At 34.6% G+C, this 16,662-nt stretch overlaps 1 protein-coding gene across 1 annotated transcript; it reads right to left on the reverse strand.

Annotated features, from left to right (window-relative positions):
• Nucleotides 1–1,688: 1,688 nt before the first annotated feature.
• On the reverse strand, nt 1,689–8,874 carry LOC106050793 (uncharacterized). The gene is made up of 6 exons (XM_056008549.1): nt 8,651–8,874; nt 6,027–6,092; nt 4,845–4,930; nt 4,395–4,512; nt 3,504–3,562; nt 1,689–2,422 (listed from the first exon to the last, which is right to left on the reverse strand). Exons 1-6 carry the CDS (start codon nt 8,840–8,842, stop codon nt 2,317–2,319), a joined length of 627 nt encoding a protein of 208 aa, XP_055864524.1. The 5' UTR covers nt 8,843–8,874; the 3' UTR covers nt 1,689–2,316.
• Nucleotides 8,875–16,662: the final 7,788 nt, after the last annotated feature.

Below are 16,662 nucleotides of genomic sequence, written 5' to 3' on the forward strand. Positions count from 1 at the left end.
AAATACAATGACTGGATATTATAAAGTCACCATAGCAACTTTAAGAATAGCTCTATGACAACTCAGACAGAAAATTAATAAAAATCCACATGTTACATTTTTATACAAATTTTTCTAATGCTGTTGCCTAAAAGTGTCAAAATGATTTATGTGATGATCACATATGCCGGGGATTATATGATCAAACTTGACAATTCAATGAAATGAAGAAAGAAACATCTCTCTGTATTTTCTTCAAACTTCTTTAATAACTTCTTCAACTTTCACATCAAATTAACTTCTTAATTCAATAACAACTTGACACTTCATAAATAAAACTTAAAGATACATAAAACTTCACTTAGTATAACTTCTACTTCAACTACTAAAACTTTACTTAATGGACCCGCTAATATCACAAAACTTATTACTAATCGAGGACTGAGCGAGGACCCCGTCAAACTGACTTTCCCTCAATTTATACCTTTCTTAATCGTACATTCCAGAATCATGGAAACTTCTCCCCTAATTATTTTAATAACTTTGACCTTCTAGAAGCTGACGTGTGCTATTTTTTCCTTAACCCCTTTCTTTGATTGGATACCTAAAATTAACTTGTTTACGCTGGACACTTGCACTGGTTTGAACTCGAGCTTCTAGAAACTGGTCGAAATAGGTCACAGACTCGACTCGTGACAATTTACATGAACAAAGTAACATTTTAGACAATTCCAGTTTGCCCATATTTTTAAACCAAAATGCATCATGAGATTGTGTAGTCAATAAGTAAAGGTAAGGTAAGCTTCTGGACTTATCTATGTAAAAAAAATCAGGATTAAAAATAGTTAAAATGTATGCAATCTGTTTACCAAAATATTTAACAAACATGGTTTCTAGAAACAAATTGTGAAACAAGGTTGTCATAACCAATTAAAAAAAACAATACTTAGATAAGCACATCAATAAAGAAAATGTTTCAGTCACATGGCTTAAAGAAAATTGGTTTGGGACTGATCAAGATTTTTTTTCTCCATATGTGACAAGTCTGAGAAAAAGAAATTGTAAAAAAAAATTAAACTTAATGACAGAATTAACTCAGTGATCCAACGAACAGGAAAATGTATGTAGCTAGAAGAAGTCCAGTGAAGAGCAGGGCGCCAAGACATCCCTACTGTTATCAGCAGTAAAGACCTTTGCTAGCTTGGACATGTCCACAGAATGCCACAATGTCGGGTTCAAGATAAATTGTATGGTGATCCAATAGAAGGCAGCAGAGCTATAGGTCTAATGTACATTGATATATGCAGTGCGAAAGGAAGCTCTTCAGAATCAACTTCAAGAGATGGGAGAAAGAATGGATAAATCCACAAGGAGAGCAAGCAAGGAAGGGTCATAGATCCCAGAAGTAGGAAGAGGGCTAAAAATACAGACGCATCTGGTGATTACAAATACCCTACCTGTGACTGAGGATGTTTATTTAGGGTTAACCTCTTCATGAGAAGTTGCAAAAGGAAAAGATTCTCTCGAGACTTAAATTGCCACTGTGCTGTTCATTATATGGGAAACAAATTAGATCTTTTTATATTATTGACTTGAAGTTATTCCCCTTTTCATAGGCTCTTTTTTTTTAATGTATTGTAATCTATAAATAAAACAGCCAAAAGATTTAGATAGTCAATGAGTATGTTGTATGAATTCAAAATAGTAAAGAATTCATTAAAAATTATGGTTGGTATTCACTGGATGTCAGCAATGATAAATGAGATGTGAAAATTGAAATATAATTAATCTCAAGAGCAAAGACAAATATTAATCAACTCAACAATTGTAGATAATAATAAAGGTAAATAAAATAATGAAAACATTGTCATAAGCATATTTTATAAAAATCAATGTACATGTCTATCCCAGCCAGAGTTATCTGAAAATTTTATACCAAAATAACAATTTTTCAATTGAAAATTTTAATAACATTATTATTGTTTCTTTCAATGTGGCACACAACTCAATTGAGTACAACCTTTTTTCTAGTGGAGAAACAGCAAGTTCTTAAATGTATATGTTTACCCTTAAATACTTGTCAGTAAAGTGCACCAAATGAAACATGTCAGTGGTAGTCTACAAACAATACACAGAAATGTTAAATGGTTCTCCAAAGGTTGAGAACCTCTGCATTAGTTGCTGACTTTGGCTTACAGCTTGCAAAGTTCTCCATTAAACCTTTCTAAATGCCACACTTTACAAAGCTTTGAAGGGAAAAGAAAGATTTGAATTACCAGCCCCAAGAACATGACCCTCATCATGTTATTGCTACATTAGAACATAGTACAGTTCATTCTACATTGGAAGTGTCTTTCCTACTGTTTTGGATGCCGCTGCATAAAATATGCTAGTAAAAAACTTCAGTCCAGTCTGGCCTCCAGGGATGTAACTAACAAGATACCTGCAAAACAAAGTGATTGATCAAGCTATAATTATTAAGTAAGTAGGGCTTTTTTAAGTAGAAATTTGTTTTTTTTTTAATTTAGTTTAAATCTATATATACAAATTATTTAATAAGTCTCTTTCTTGTAAATTCTTTAATAAGTTTTTCCAAAGTAGCCTTAGTCTTTAAACTGTTGCGGGAATAAACAAGTTGGTAAAAGATAAGTAAGAAATGAAAAGGCTACCAACTATGCTTGTGCTTAGAGCCTATTATCTGCCAAAGGTTATACCTGAAAACGACTGATATTTGTCAGCAAAATTAAAAGAGAAAACTGTGATTCTGATCTAGTTTTGGTTGTTGTTATCATTGAATCATAATCTAGAATATTTTAACTTACATCAATATATTTTGAAATTTCATTCATGGATAGAAATTATTCTGAACTTAGTTTTTAAGCATTTTTTTTTAAATAACCATAATCTATTAGATTAAAATCCTGAAAAATCAGCTAAATGTTGACTGAAAGGTTTGCCAGAGTTTATGAAAATGCAGGATTATCAGGAACAGGGTTATCAGGAACGGGGTTGAAATTAAGCACTGAGCTTGTATTGTTTGCTCAAGAATTCCACAGAGAATAAAATGCCCAAATATCCTAAACAAAAGAAGAGAATATACTTTATGAAAAGTAACTGCAAAGCTGACTAGTTTTTATTTATTGTCTTCCCTTCTGCATTCTGTGCTTTGCATGTGTTATGAAATAGCAATGATAATTTCAAGCTTGTATGTTTATAGATTAACAACAAGGATTTGTCAATAAACTTCTACATTTTTTAGCTAAAAAAAAAAAAGAAAGAAAATTAAAATCTCAAAAAGATCTGTCAAAATATTTATAATACAAACTGTTATCATTATTGGTAGAACTTTTTTCAACAGAATTATTTTATACATGTCAGGTAAGATGTATTTAGTCAGAGCAGATGGTGGAAAGTTCATTCTCAAAATATTTATTAAAAATCTCTCCATTATTGAGACAATCTTCTTTCACAATACAACTGATTGTGACATGTTCAAGTTGCTTAAATGAAGAGAATTTACTTACCAGATTAGAGCCACAATCTGAGCCACAGCAAACACTATTGTAAGAACTGTACTTTGCACCTGGGAAAAGAAAAAGAAAGTTTTTTTGTTCAATGCATCTGGTATATACAAGGCTACATAAACAATAAAAACATTCAAATTTGTAGGAGATTAAAATATTCTAAATAAAAGTTGTGGTATAAAAGGAGGTGTGTTGGCTGAGAAGTGAAGCGCTTGGGGGGTTCCGGATTCAAATTCTGGTGAAGACTAGAATTTATAATTTCTGGACCTTTAGGACACCTCTGAGTCTACCCAGCTCTACTGGTACCCAATGTTAGTTGGGAAAAAGTAAAAGGTGGTCGTTGGACTGGCCACATGACCCCCTAGTTAACTGTAAAATGTTTGTAAAATGTTTTACATATTTCGGATGTTCCTTCAGAGTTGAAGATAGTTTACTTCCTAGTCTAAACCTCCCGCAGAAGGACAGGGGATGGGAGCGGGCAGGGTTTGAACCCTCGACAGTCGATAAATCCGAACGACAGTCCAGCGTGCAAACCGCACGACCAGGCAGCCATCCTGTGGGCCACAGACACAGATCATCATCTGCCCTATAGATCACAATTTTAAGGTCTGAAAGGGGAACTTACTACTTTTACTAGTGGTATAAAAAAAATGCCCAAAATGTACAGATATGAAAACATAATTTAATAAACATTTGTAGAGACAGAGGACAAAATTTCAATATTGAAAACAGTAGATCTACTCAGGAAAGGTTTTAATTTTTAATAAGGCTTGACTAAATCTATTTTTAATTAAAGCCATCCTCATATCTATGCATCAACAGTTCTACTTGATTTTAAGGACTATTAGATAATTACCTTTTTTTTTTTCGCTATACAAACAACTATCTTACCCAGAGTGAGAAATATAAAGTGGCCAACATGGCTCCAAAGTAAGTTGTTGTAAAAGGTAATCGCCCCACAGAAAACAAATGTTTAAAGTGATTCATTGGTCCCCACAACAAAGCAAAACTAGAAAGAGAAAACAAAATGATATTTATATTAAATTTGTTGCTGTTTTTATCTTATATTGAAGAATTTTCTAATTTAAAAAAACAAAAAACTACTTAGATTTAGTAATAAGTTAGCCGAAAAATCATAGAAGCTGTACCAGCCAGAGTAAAGATTTATAAATTAAGTGACTGGTTTCAGTGACTGATTTGTGCAAACACTTTTTTTTCCTCGTAAGATCTATACCTATCCAAACCTTTTTTTTTTTATCTTTATTAAATATATATATATATAAATATCCTAAATAAAATGTATCTGAAGTTATGACTGTGGAATATAATAATTCAACTTACCTAGATAGAACAAACAAACTTCCTAAAGTATAAAGCATTGCAAATTTTCTGGCTTTCAAGACCAAGAATGGAATGTAGAGACTAGCCTGTAAATACAAATATTTGGAAGGCTAAAGTTCTTTCTTTAGTTTTAAAAAAATATTTAAAAATACACTCAAATATTGCTAAATTAGGATTTGCATAAATAGCTCCACAGATAGGGCAAGATTTTAAACTTTTCCTATATTGAGAACTAGCTGGGCTTTATAATCACTAACAGTTTAGAATTATTTTTTAAAGAAGAAAGTATTTATCAATGGCCTAAGAGCACAGAAGCAAATTTCTGGGAGAAAATAATAATTTTTATGATATTAAAAATTATGTTTATTTCATTTTAAATGAATTTTTTGTAAAGATATGTTTTTATGCAGATATCTGGAAAAAACAACACCATTGATTAGATTTTTATTTTTTTTGGCTTAATATTTAACTTCTTTCAAGTCTAAAATTTTATACACACATGTAACCAGCATACTACAAGCTAGCTGTCCAGTATGATGAGGAGAGGTAATTTAAGAAGGCGATCTTGTGAACACCCCGAAGATATCCCATGATACGATCAGATAACCTTCTGAACATTACTGAAACAAAGATGATGTGATGTTTCTAAAGGATTCCAGAAGCTTTTGAAAATCCTATATAAGGATAGAGTTGAGTTTGTAATCAGTACAGTTCAGTACACCTCAGCAATTGTAAATGTTTCAATTATGCCTTTTACAGTGTTAATTTATTATCTTCTTAAGTAAATAAAGTAACATTCAATTTGAACTGGTGTTGCCAACCTTCTTTAGTTGATTAGTCTGAAATGGCTCAAGAAACAATGTAGGGAGACATAACAATATAAGATTTGACCAAAATCAATCTAGCATTTGTTGAGCTATTCACAGATATATTACTTTTTGTATTGCGCACATATTCACCTTAAATGTGTTGTTTATAAAGTATATAAAAATAGGAGTCTTAGAGAGCATCATTCAAATAAATCTAATGAGTAAATTTATATATTTCTTTTTTAGTTTGAAAGGAATTTATTTTTCTCAACCATTAGATGTTTTAACTTAATAATATAGTAATAAATATTTTCTACAACAATTTGACAACATGGACAATAATATTACTAGAAATACCTTTAAATGTACTTACTAAACTTAAACAGAATGTTCCCATCAGAAGGCAAATAATAAAGCCAATTATTCTTTGCTTCTTACTCTGCAAAAAAAAAAAAAGTTTATGTAACTACATATAAGTACCTCAATATCTTTATAAATATGATTAGTGCTACATGCTGTAAATGTATGTACTTTGTTTTAGTTTATTTGTTTTATTTACTTCAGATGTTCATTCAGAAATGAAAAAAATTACATCCTGCCACAAATCAAAATCTCCGCTAGAGGGGATCTAGAGCATGGTTCGAACTTGTGACCATTGTAACAACAGTCCAAATTTCAGGTAGATCTAGATCTACTATACCACATGACGAGGCAACTACCAATTTAACAACGAAAACCATGGCATATGGCATATATGTATATAGTCTAGGTTTAATACTATGCAGTATGCCTATGGACATAGATTTCAATAAAACATGGTTTCATTTTTAGCGGCCCCCGAAGGGGAAAAGATGCTATTAGTTTACTATTAATGTTTACTTTTTTTCAAGAGAAAAAAATCTATTTAGTATGCATATGTTGGAAATAATTTAAAACAACAATTAATGAGTAGGTTTTCATATTATCCCGTGAACTGCAGTGCCACAATACAGCCATAACTAAACGAATTTTTTTTTTTTTACGGAAATGTTTTTTTATTTTTTTGAGGATTGGATTAAGAGATTGACCCTTTACAAAACAATTAGATAAATTAGGTTTTCATTATAAGACATCAGTTAGGCCAGGTTCCCATTTAAATTCAAATTCACTATCACCTATCTTTTGGTCTGCACCACACAAGAGCTGTCAACCTTCTTTCTTCATTCTTCTCTGTCATTTGTCTTTGATAGAATTTAATTCTGATGTTCTTTCTGAAAATATTGATACCTGCCTTTTTACCTGCCTGGGTGGACCACTTCAGGGGCCGATTTTGAGTTTGTGTTTCCACACAAACTATCTTTGTAACCTTGTTTGTATTCAAGGATTTAGTAATAAATTGTAGACCCTTTACTATAACAACCTTATGCTATGTTGACCATGTAGATCTATTCTAGTTTAAAAAAAAAAAAAAGCAGTCAAGATGCTGGCATATAGAGTAGTTTATTATTTCTGAACATTACATGAATGAAACATGAATCACTATTTTTGTGGTCATTACATCTTTATTTTGATATTTAATATGAAACTAGCGCATTGTTTAACAAGCATGTCCATTTTCCGATTTCCTTCCATTTAGCTGTCACATCATTTTATGTAAGAAAAAAGAATTTCAAATGTGTAAGTCAAGGTGTTTTTTTGTTTTTGTTACCAAGATGACTTGACCTCTTCTTAGGGTTAAGAATATATTTTTTGATTGTCTAAGTCTATACTAATGAGCCCGGCAATATTTATATAATCAATTCTGTTTTTGGAGCTTTTGACTCATAAGCCAAGTTGTTTGATTCCATTAAAAAAAAATTAATATGGTGTTTATATTAAATTACAATTTTCTTACCAAAATTTATTCCAAACAACCAGTTTTAGACATCAGTGTTAATGACCTAATATTATATATTTGTTTGTTTGTTGAGTTTTGAGTGAGCTTGATACATTGAATGAAGTTAGATGCCTAGATCTAGACCTATTAGATAGATCTAGATTTATATTATAGAGAATATCTAATAGAGGATTCAGTTATTTAGGCAAGAATGGCCATCCTAGCCTGTACTATACTACAAGAGATCATCTGTATGTGTATTAAATTAATAAAAAAAAAAACACTTACAAACATTTAACACACATCTAATCATGCACATAAAATAAGTCTAAAAGTCAATTTAGAAGTCACTATCCCAGTGATTTAATTTCGGTAGAGTATAAGTGTGTTAAAATTTTTATTTTTTGTGTTCGTCTTTATGCACAATTTGAAAACATCTTGTTTGTTTGTTTTACATGTTTCGGATGTTCCTTCAGAGTTGAAGATAATTACTTCCTAGTCCAAACCTCCTGCAGGACAACGGGGGATGGGAGCAGGCAGGGTTTGAACCCTGGACCATCGATAAATCTGAACGACAGTCCAGCGTGCAAACCGCACGACCAGGCAGCCTTCCTTTATGATTGCATGTGAGGGGCTATGCCTGGGGATCTTAAAAATTAGTTAATATTAATATAGAATAAAAATCTGAGTTTATTGATGCCAAAATATAGAGACTGTTTGGAATAAATTTTGGTGTTTGGAATCAAATTAAGTGTTTAAAAATTTGTTTGAATTAAATGAAGACACATGGCCTCTTTGACCTTAAAATAAAATAACAAATATTGGTTAGGGGTACAAATTTAAGTAGTTATCTTTATTTTAATACTTCATTTTCTTTTCTATGTCAAACCATTATGATTATGATTATCAAATAATAATGCGCTGTCAAAGTCAAACTTTGATTTTGATTATTTTGGCCTATGCCATGGGTGTTTGAATAGAATAAACTACTCTAGATCTGCTTGTTAATGTATTGATACCGATGGGTAAGCTTTAGATCTAATTTAAAGAGCTTGATTGCCACGAATTTCAAGCGTCTGACATTTGACTTATGATTCTTATCACATAGTGACAGTCAGTGAGTCACAGTCAGAGAGACATACCAAACTTGGGCAAAATGGATCAGACTGCGCGTCGATAAACCAGCTGTTCGCCGCTTCTGTTTGAGGTTTATCTTCAATATCTTCACCAGATGAAAACCATTTTGTACTGAGAAACGAGTATTTAACATTTGCTGATGGTTCTTTATTAGACCTTGACATGTAATCTTTCAGGCTTTGACTTATGTCAGCCATTTTGTAAATAAGACGTGACTATGAGCCTTATGTTGTTTTCTACATTTGAGAGCTATGATATTGTTTTGATCTTCAGGACTAAAGATTTAAACTTAATCACAAGCATAGATATATATGGTCACAGACCAAAAAAAAAAAAAAATTTAATCTTATAATCATATTTAAATAAGAGCAAAACTTACAAAAAAAAATTTTTTTTGGATGCTTCGTAGCATGTTCAAGGCCTAATAATCATTTTTAGCTCTCTTTGAATTTTTCTTTTATGTGCCAAGCATTTCTTATTGGTTTAGTTTAACATTTGGAACATAATGCAATTATATCTTTATTCTCAACAATTCAACATCTCTTCTTCTGTGTAATGCTTGGTCAAATGAGACATAGACTGTACGAAGGCATCTACATCAGGTTCCGCTCAGACTGCAATGTATTCAACTTTCGGTGCCTACTGCTCCATACTAAAGCAAAAGAGCTTCTCTATCTCGATGATTACGTCCTACTTGCTCCAGCTCGCCGTGAAGTCACTGACTACCAAGCATTGGTTCTCTCTATATATGTGGATCTGAGAAATGGATACTATGCAGAAAAGCAAATAAGAATTCGTGAACCTTTTCACCAAAGATGTCCGCGCTTCATCATGGAGATACGTTGGCAAGACCGTACTACAAATAACAATGTAGAGGGACTGCCTGGCAGGGCACATATCCCGTATGACGGACGAAAGTATACCAAAGGCAAGCTGAAAGGTGTCCCCTGGAAATGTTTTAAAGACCATCTTAGGCGCCAGCTTGCTTTAACTGGTTTAGAAGCAGCAGATGGCTTCCGCACAAGACAGTTGGAAATTTATTACAAAGGTCGCGGGATCCATATTTAAGACCAAAAGGAAATTGACTGCCTAGGACAGATGTAGACTGCGGAAAAAGAACCTAAATTTTGTGTGTGTGTGTGTGTGTCTGTGTGTGTGTGTCTGTGTGTGTGTGTGTACACACACACACACACATAAGGTTAGAGTTTAATGGGCGTTAGGGTTAAGGTTTGGAAAAAAATACCCACCTCCCCCATAAAAATTTCTGGATCCGCTAGTGGCTATATAGTGTGGGAAAAGAATTACCAGCTCGTTGGTCACACTGGGAAAGCTCTATGTTAGGCCTAATTTGATGACTCAGTTGTTTGAAACTTTGATTTGGCAAAGAAAAGCAACTTCTCATTGACGACCTAGCAAGGTTTTTCTAACATGAATTTATTTGTTAGAATATAGTCAAAGGTTGAGGAAGACCTTTATCTGGTTACGTGGCTTGACACTCTTCTTCTTCTTCGTTCTCATTTCATATTCATGTTGGAGCGTTCAGATGACTAGACCAATAGGCCTATATGAGATGAACTGCGCAGTGGTTTCCAAATCAGGGAACTCTCCATATAGTTTTCTTTCTTTTGGGGTGTTTTGAGGCCAGTGTTTTGTTCGGGCCTCTTGGTAAAGAAAGCAGTTTTGGAGGACATGACCAGCATTCTCTGGTGACACGCCACATGGGCAGATTTCACTGGTTCCAATTTGTTGTCTCATTCTGTTTGTGTCCGGTCCTGAGTCGAAAGATTAGACGTTGATCTTGTCGGGATAGCTTATAATATGCATCATCTTTCTTGTGATTTGGATGAGAGCTTGTCCATTTCTCATTTATCTTATTTACTATTAGTTTCTTCATTTCTTCTGGATAGAGTGTAATTGTTTTTTTTTTTTTTGGGGAGTTTGTTCTCCCACTCTTGGCGAGTGTCTCAGCCTTCTCATTTACTTCTAGTTCTATATGAGCTGGTATTCATTGAATAACAGTTTTTATGCTGTTGTTATTGAGCTTTGTAAGTGCTGTCCTGAGTCGTTTGGAGGATTGTTTTCGCATCGGGGCTTGATGTTGCTAATAAACATTTGTTTTCTGACGCCATATAACCTCCCCTTCCACTAAATCTCTATCAAATTCTATCCGAATTATGAGTCAATGTTTTTTTTTTTTTGTTCAACTATTTTCTTTTTTTAGTCTTTCTTTTTATTTTTTATCTTCTATCTATCCCTCTCGCTTTCTCTCTTTCTCTCTCGCTCAGTCCCTCTCTTATTCTCTCTCTCTTTCTTTCTCTCTCGCTCAGTCCCTCTCGCTTTCTCTCTCTCTCTCTCAGTCCCTCTCAATTTCTCTCTCGCTCAATCCCTCTCTCATTCTCTCTCTCTCTCTCTTCCTCTCTCTCTCTCACCCTCTATAATATTCTCTCTCTTTTTCTCTCTCTCTCTCTCGTTTCCTTATTCTCTCTGTTATGGCCTACTTGTGACAATAAGCGCATCATAGTGTTAGAAGAATTTTTTTTTGTTTATTATTATCAGTGGCCTAATATCGATCAGTTAAGCACGTGAGCACGCATGACCGCTTTCTCCAGCTCACGCGCTGTCTCCCGCTGTCGGGAAGCCGAGTCTCCATGGCTTACAGTCTCTTGGTCTTCCAGGAGGAAAGAAGCTTGGAGAGAGAGTGGAAGTTGAGGGAGGGGGAGGGAGGCGGGTCGAGTCCTTTGAATAGCCTAGTCATTAGTGTAAAACGTGTGTCCCTCTTTGGCTAGGAAGACTGGTGCCCTGCCTTCGCCACCACGGGAAATGTACAGTAACAATGGAAAGGGAAGGAACTCTCTAGTTCCACAAGAAATAGAATATGAACTGGTTGATGGTTAGGGCAAGTGAATAACATCTTTCTTTTGTCTCTTGGGAAAGACGATAGAGTCAGGGTGAGGAATGGTAACCATGTCAGGTGACTCGGAAAGAAGAAGGGTTTAAACAGCAAGAGAAATTTAAATGTGCCTTGATCCATCGATATTAAGATTATGACTTCCAACTACTTATGTGCAAAACTCAGAATGCGTCTCGCTAAGTTGCACATAATTGCACGTGAAAGGTTCTGCCTAAATCCACGAAAGCTGTTATCATTTGATTCGATCTGCTCCTTTCTTCCGTTACTTTTTGATTGATAAATAGATCTTCAAAATTGAGCAGCTCAGTTTGAACCTACTGCTGATCCACAGTTCGAGACATTGTGGCTCAATTATTGCAAAGTTTATATCAACAACACTTGGTCTGTCTGTCTGGTACACATTTTGTACACGTTAGTTCTCCCACTTCCCGTTCTCCTATCACGTTGAAACGTCGATCTATGAAGCTTATACCACAAATTCAGTCAAGTACAATTTATTTCCCTTGTTCGAGAAACCAAAGAAAATTATTACTAATTACTATTAGTTAATCAACGAATTGGTTAATTTTATTGTATTGATTCTTGTGTTGTCAGGTAAAAGAAATAATTATGCAAAATTTCAGCTTGATTCGATATTGGGTGTGGGAGAAATAACGTGTACAAACGTTTTACCAGACTGACACACTGACAGCGTTTATATAAGCTTTGTAAAAATTACTTTGTGCTACAAACGAGAAAGGGCTTAATAACTTGACTCTATAATGCACACAAGCATTCAATGATTCATATTAAGCCTATACTTCACTTCCATTTTGTACAAAATTTATGCCAACTCTGTTTTGGTAAAAATTGTGTACACGTTATTTCTCCGACATTTTTTCATAGAAAAATCGCTAGAGCAGTATTCGAGATCAGCGTTCGCCTTCCATGAAGGAGTGAGGTATTGTAAAAATGTTGCTTTTATAAGAAAAATCGATGTGCATGTTTAAAGTTAAAGTAGCATTTGAATTTATTTTTGAGCTTGCCACACAACATGGTGAAATCAGATTTTCAAGATCGTTTTAGTGTTAAAATCTTAACGCCACCACAGACGGATAACACATAAACAACAGCGCCTTTCTTTTTCTACGGGGGCTGCTAAAAATAATATAAACTGGAATAGAGTGAGGATGAGAGAGAAAGAGAGAGAGAGAGAGAGGAAGAGAGAAATATGAACCAATAAAAAAAAGATAAATCTGCACTTTAGGGGGAGCAAGTTCAGACATTTTAAAAATACATCAACATCGTGAACCTAGAGAAATGATCAAATGACATCTAGACTTGAACATTGAACATACGAGTCAAGCCTGTATCACATAAAATGACATCTAGACTTAAACATTGAATATACGAGTCAAGCCTGTATCACATAAAATGACATCTAGACTTGAACATTGAACATACGAGTCAAGCCTGTATCACATAAAATGACATCTAGACTTGAACATTGAACATACGAGTCAAGCCTGTATCACATAAAATGACATCTAGACTTAAACATTGAATATACGAGTCAAGCCTGTATCACATAAAATGACATCTAGACTTGAACATTGAACATACGAGTCAAGCCTGTATCACATAAAATGACATCTAGACTTGAACATTGAGCATACGAGTCAAGCCTGTATCACATAAAATGACATCTAGACTTTAACATTGAAGATAAGAGTCAAGCCTGTATCACAATCCAACAATATCGCTGTGACACAGACTCCACCAAGATTTCCCACCATCGGCTACAGCATCCTGGAGCTCATCACGCCTACTGCAACGAGTGAGCGATCATGCTCGGCTGAGCGTGGAGAGCAATGGATTAAGTTTCCGAAATGTGTGATTTTTTTTTCTCGCTTTTAATTTTTTTTTTTTTTTTTTGATCTGCATTCTTCACTTGATTGGCTCAAAGCTAGGCTTGTTTTGAACAACGGAGCTTTAATAGAAGTTGGTTTTTATCAAACATTTAGTAAAGGTCTACGTTTTAGTATTTACACAAAACATGTACCCTAGTAGGTCCACAGACTGAGTCAATGGCTAAAAAATGCTAAGTTGGACAGTTGTATCAAATTGTTTTTTTTTTTTTTTCGGACAAGTGATTTAAATGATCAGTTAATGTCCGATTTCATGTCTAAACTTTATATTGCAATGTAAATAATTTGATATTTGTCAAATGTTTTACATGTTTTGAATGTTCCTTCAGTTTTGAAGATAATTACATCTTAGACGACGGGGATGGCGTTGGGCAGGGTTCAAACCCAGGACCATCGAGACAACCCAAAGCGCATACCACACGATCAGGCAGCCATCTATTCTAATCATAGATTATATAGTCTCTGATTCTAATAAACTATTTCACTAGTTCGTCCGATTTCGGTTATGGTTTTAAAAAAATCTAATATACTTTTCTGTGCATAACTGACATCAAGCAGGAGAGGTACAATTGATAGTATGAGACTTGACATCAAGATTTTATTTATTTTGAACACTACACGCAAAGCTAGAGCATCTTCCATTCATCTCTCTTTCTATCTATGTATTTATTTGTATAGTCTCGATCGATCTCTCTTAACTCTTTCTCTTCCTCTCTTAAATCTCTTCTCTCTCTCTCTCTCTCTCTTTCTCTCTTAACTCTCTCTCTCTCTTAATTCGTTCTCCCTCTCGTAACTCTTTTTCTCTCTAACTCCTTTTCTCTCTCTTTACTCTTTCTCTCCTAACCCTTTCTCTCTCTCTCCTAACTCTTTTTCTCTCCCTAAACTCTTTCTCTCTCTCCTAACTCTTTTTCTCTCTCTTTCCCTAAACAATTCATCTCTTTCCTAACCCCTTTTTTCTCTCTCTCTTAACTCTCTCTCTATATATATTAACTCTTGCTAATTCTCTCTCTCTCTCTCTCTCTTTGAGTGTGTGTACGTTTTCTACCCGGAATGAACAAAGACTTAGGTTTGGTGCATAGTTACCACTTCCCTCTCAGCTTATGGCGAACGACGATGGCACTCTAAATTTTACACATCATCACCAGCCTTTGTTTTCCTTTTTTTTTTCTTTTATTCACTAAACATGATTGCTTCTTATGCATTTAATTAGAAATAAATGACAAATAGCGGTAAAGAAATGTTTTTTTTTCCTCATTACTACGGATTGTTGACTTTAAAGAGCAGGTTACAGTTAGTAGCCTTCACATTGTTGTAACTCTGCCTTGCGCGGACGTTAACTCTTTCTCTCCTAACAGACGATACCAACGTTGATTCCACCAGAATGTGGTAAATAATTACGGAGAGAAAGGAGTTAATGGTGCGAACCAGCGCACTATTCATCACTAAGTATGGAGGCATGTTTCGATGAGAATAAGGAGAGACTCAAGTCGAAGGGAAGAATATAAGGTCTTCCACTAGAACTTGGGTCGATCCACCGAGAGTTATAGAAGGGATCATCGCCAGCGGGTGGTCCACCTAGGTAAGAAGCAGTGTAGGTTCTCTGTGTGGGCTGTCTGATAAGGAAGGTGTATGAGAAACAGTGGAAGCGGTCGTTCTTGGGAGTGAAAGACATTTCTGATGAGATTTTTGGGAGCAACCGTTCCTGAGGCAACCAAAAGGTAGAGAGCAGCACGAACTGCAAACCTCATAGGAAACTGAAGACATGCGGCGATAGTTTACCTTCTTGGCAAGATCTGAAAACTAAGACTGTTGTATATGTTTATGGTATCCTCATATCACCTGTAAATAAAAATCAATCATCCTTTCAGACTCTCCCTTGCAAAGTAGCCTCCCTTAGGAAGATTTCATATATTAGGCCTAAGCCTTATTCAAGTTGGTTTGCAAAGTCTCTGTACCTTGTTTGACCTTAGTGACAGAAGTCAACTGCATCTAATACATCAGGATTTACATTACTGAGAAATGATAAATAAAAAAAAAAAGGTTCACACCTTCACCTATCACTTTGTCTGTTGAACCATTGGGGCACCACGCGTGATCTATCGACCGTCTTTTTCTATTCCTCTCTGTCGCTTTCTTTGGATAAAATCTCTTTCAATGATAGGCCAGTCTATTCTTTAATGTTGTCTTCACGTCTCTTTCTCTGCCACTTTACTGGTTCTGTTCCCTGAAGGAAGGTCTTTGAGAGCCCTGAGGACCTTTGTGATATTGTAATAAATTATTAGTTTTCGTTTTTTAAAATAGTGGTCAGCAGGTCATCGTAATGCCCGATTGCCATTGTGACACTAATTTGAATCTTGCTATTTGTGATGCGGTCTTCGTAGTATCCTTCTATAACATCTCAATTCCATTGCAAGGATTCTCCTGTATTATTCTGCTGTTAGAGTCCAAGAGTCGCAAAGAATATAAACAAGTTGTTATGGCCTAAAAAGCATCAAATTGTATTAAACAATCAGGCCAATTTTTCATTTATGTTGTTGGAATGGTTTAGAGCACCATTGTATCATTAAAAATAATTGCCAATAAAACTATACCATTGTATCATTAAAAATAATTGCCAATAAAACTATACCATTGTATCATTAAAAATAATTGCCAATAAAACTATACATTTTTGTATCATTAAAAATAATTGCCAATAAAACTATACCATTGTATCATTAAAAATAATTGCCAATAAAACTATACCATTGTATCATTAAAAATAATTGCCAATAAAACTATACCATTGTATCATTAAAAATAATTGCCAATAAAACTATACCATTGTATCATTAAAAATAATCTCCAATAAAACTATACCATTGTATCATTAAAAATAATTGCCAATAAAACTATACGTTTTGGACTGTCGTCTCGCTGGTCCCAGGTTCGAACCCCTGCCCTCCGGTTTCCCCGCCGTCCTGCGGGAGGTTTAAACAAGGATGTAATCATTTTCAATATTGAAGGAACATCCAAAACGTGTAAAACAAAATAATTGTTGGCCCTTAGTGGCCTATGTGGCCTAAACACAGTTTTACGTTCTGGCGTTTACTAAAGTCTAACGTTGCATCGTCGACCAATTCACCATACAAGGCATCAGTTAAAAGGCGGTAATTAATGTGATGCTAGCAGGTGTTGACTCTGACACACACCCCGGTAA

The sequence above is a fragment of the Biomphalaria glabrata genome, chromosome 13, assembly GCF_947242115.1.
Source record: "Biomphalaria glabrata chromosome 13, xgBioGlab47.1, whole genome shotgun sequence".
Classification (NCBI taxonomy): domain Eukaryota; kingdom Metazoa; phylum Mollusca; class Gastropoda; family Planorbidae; genus Biomphalaria; species Biomphalaria glabrata.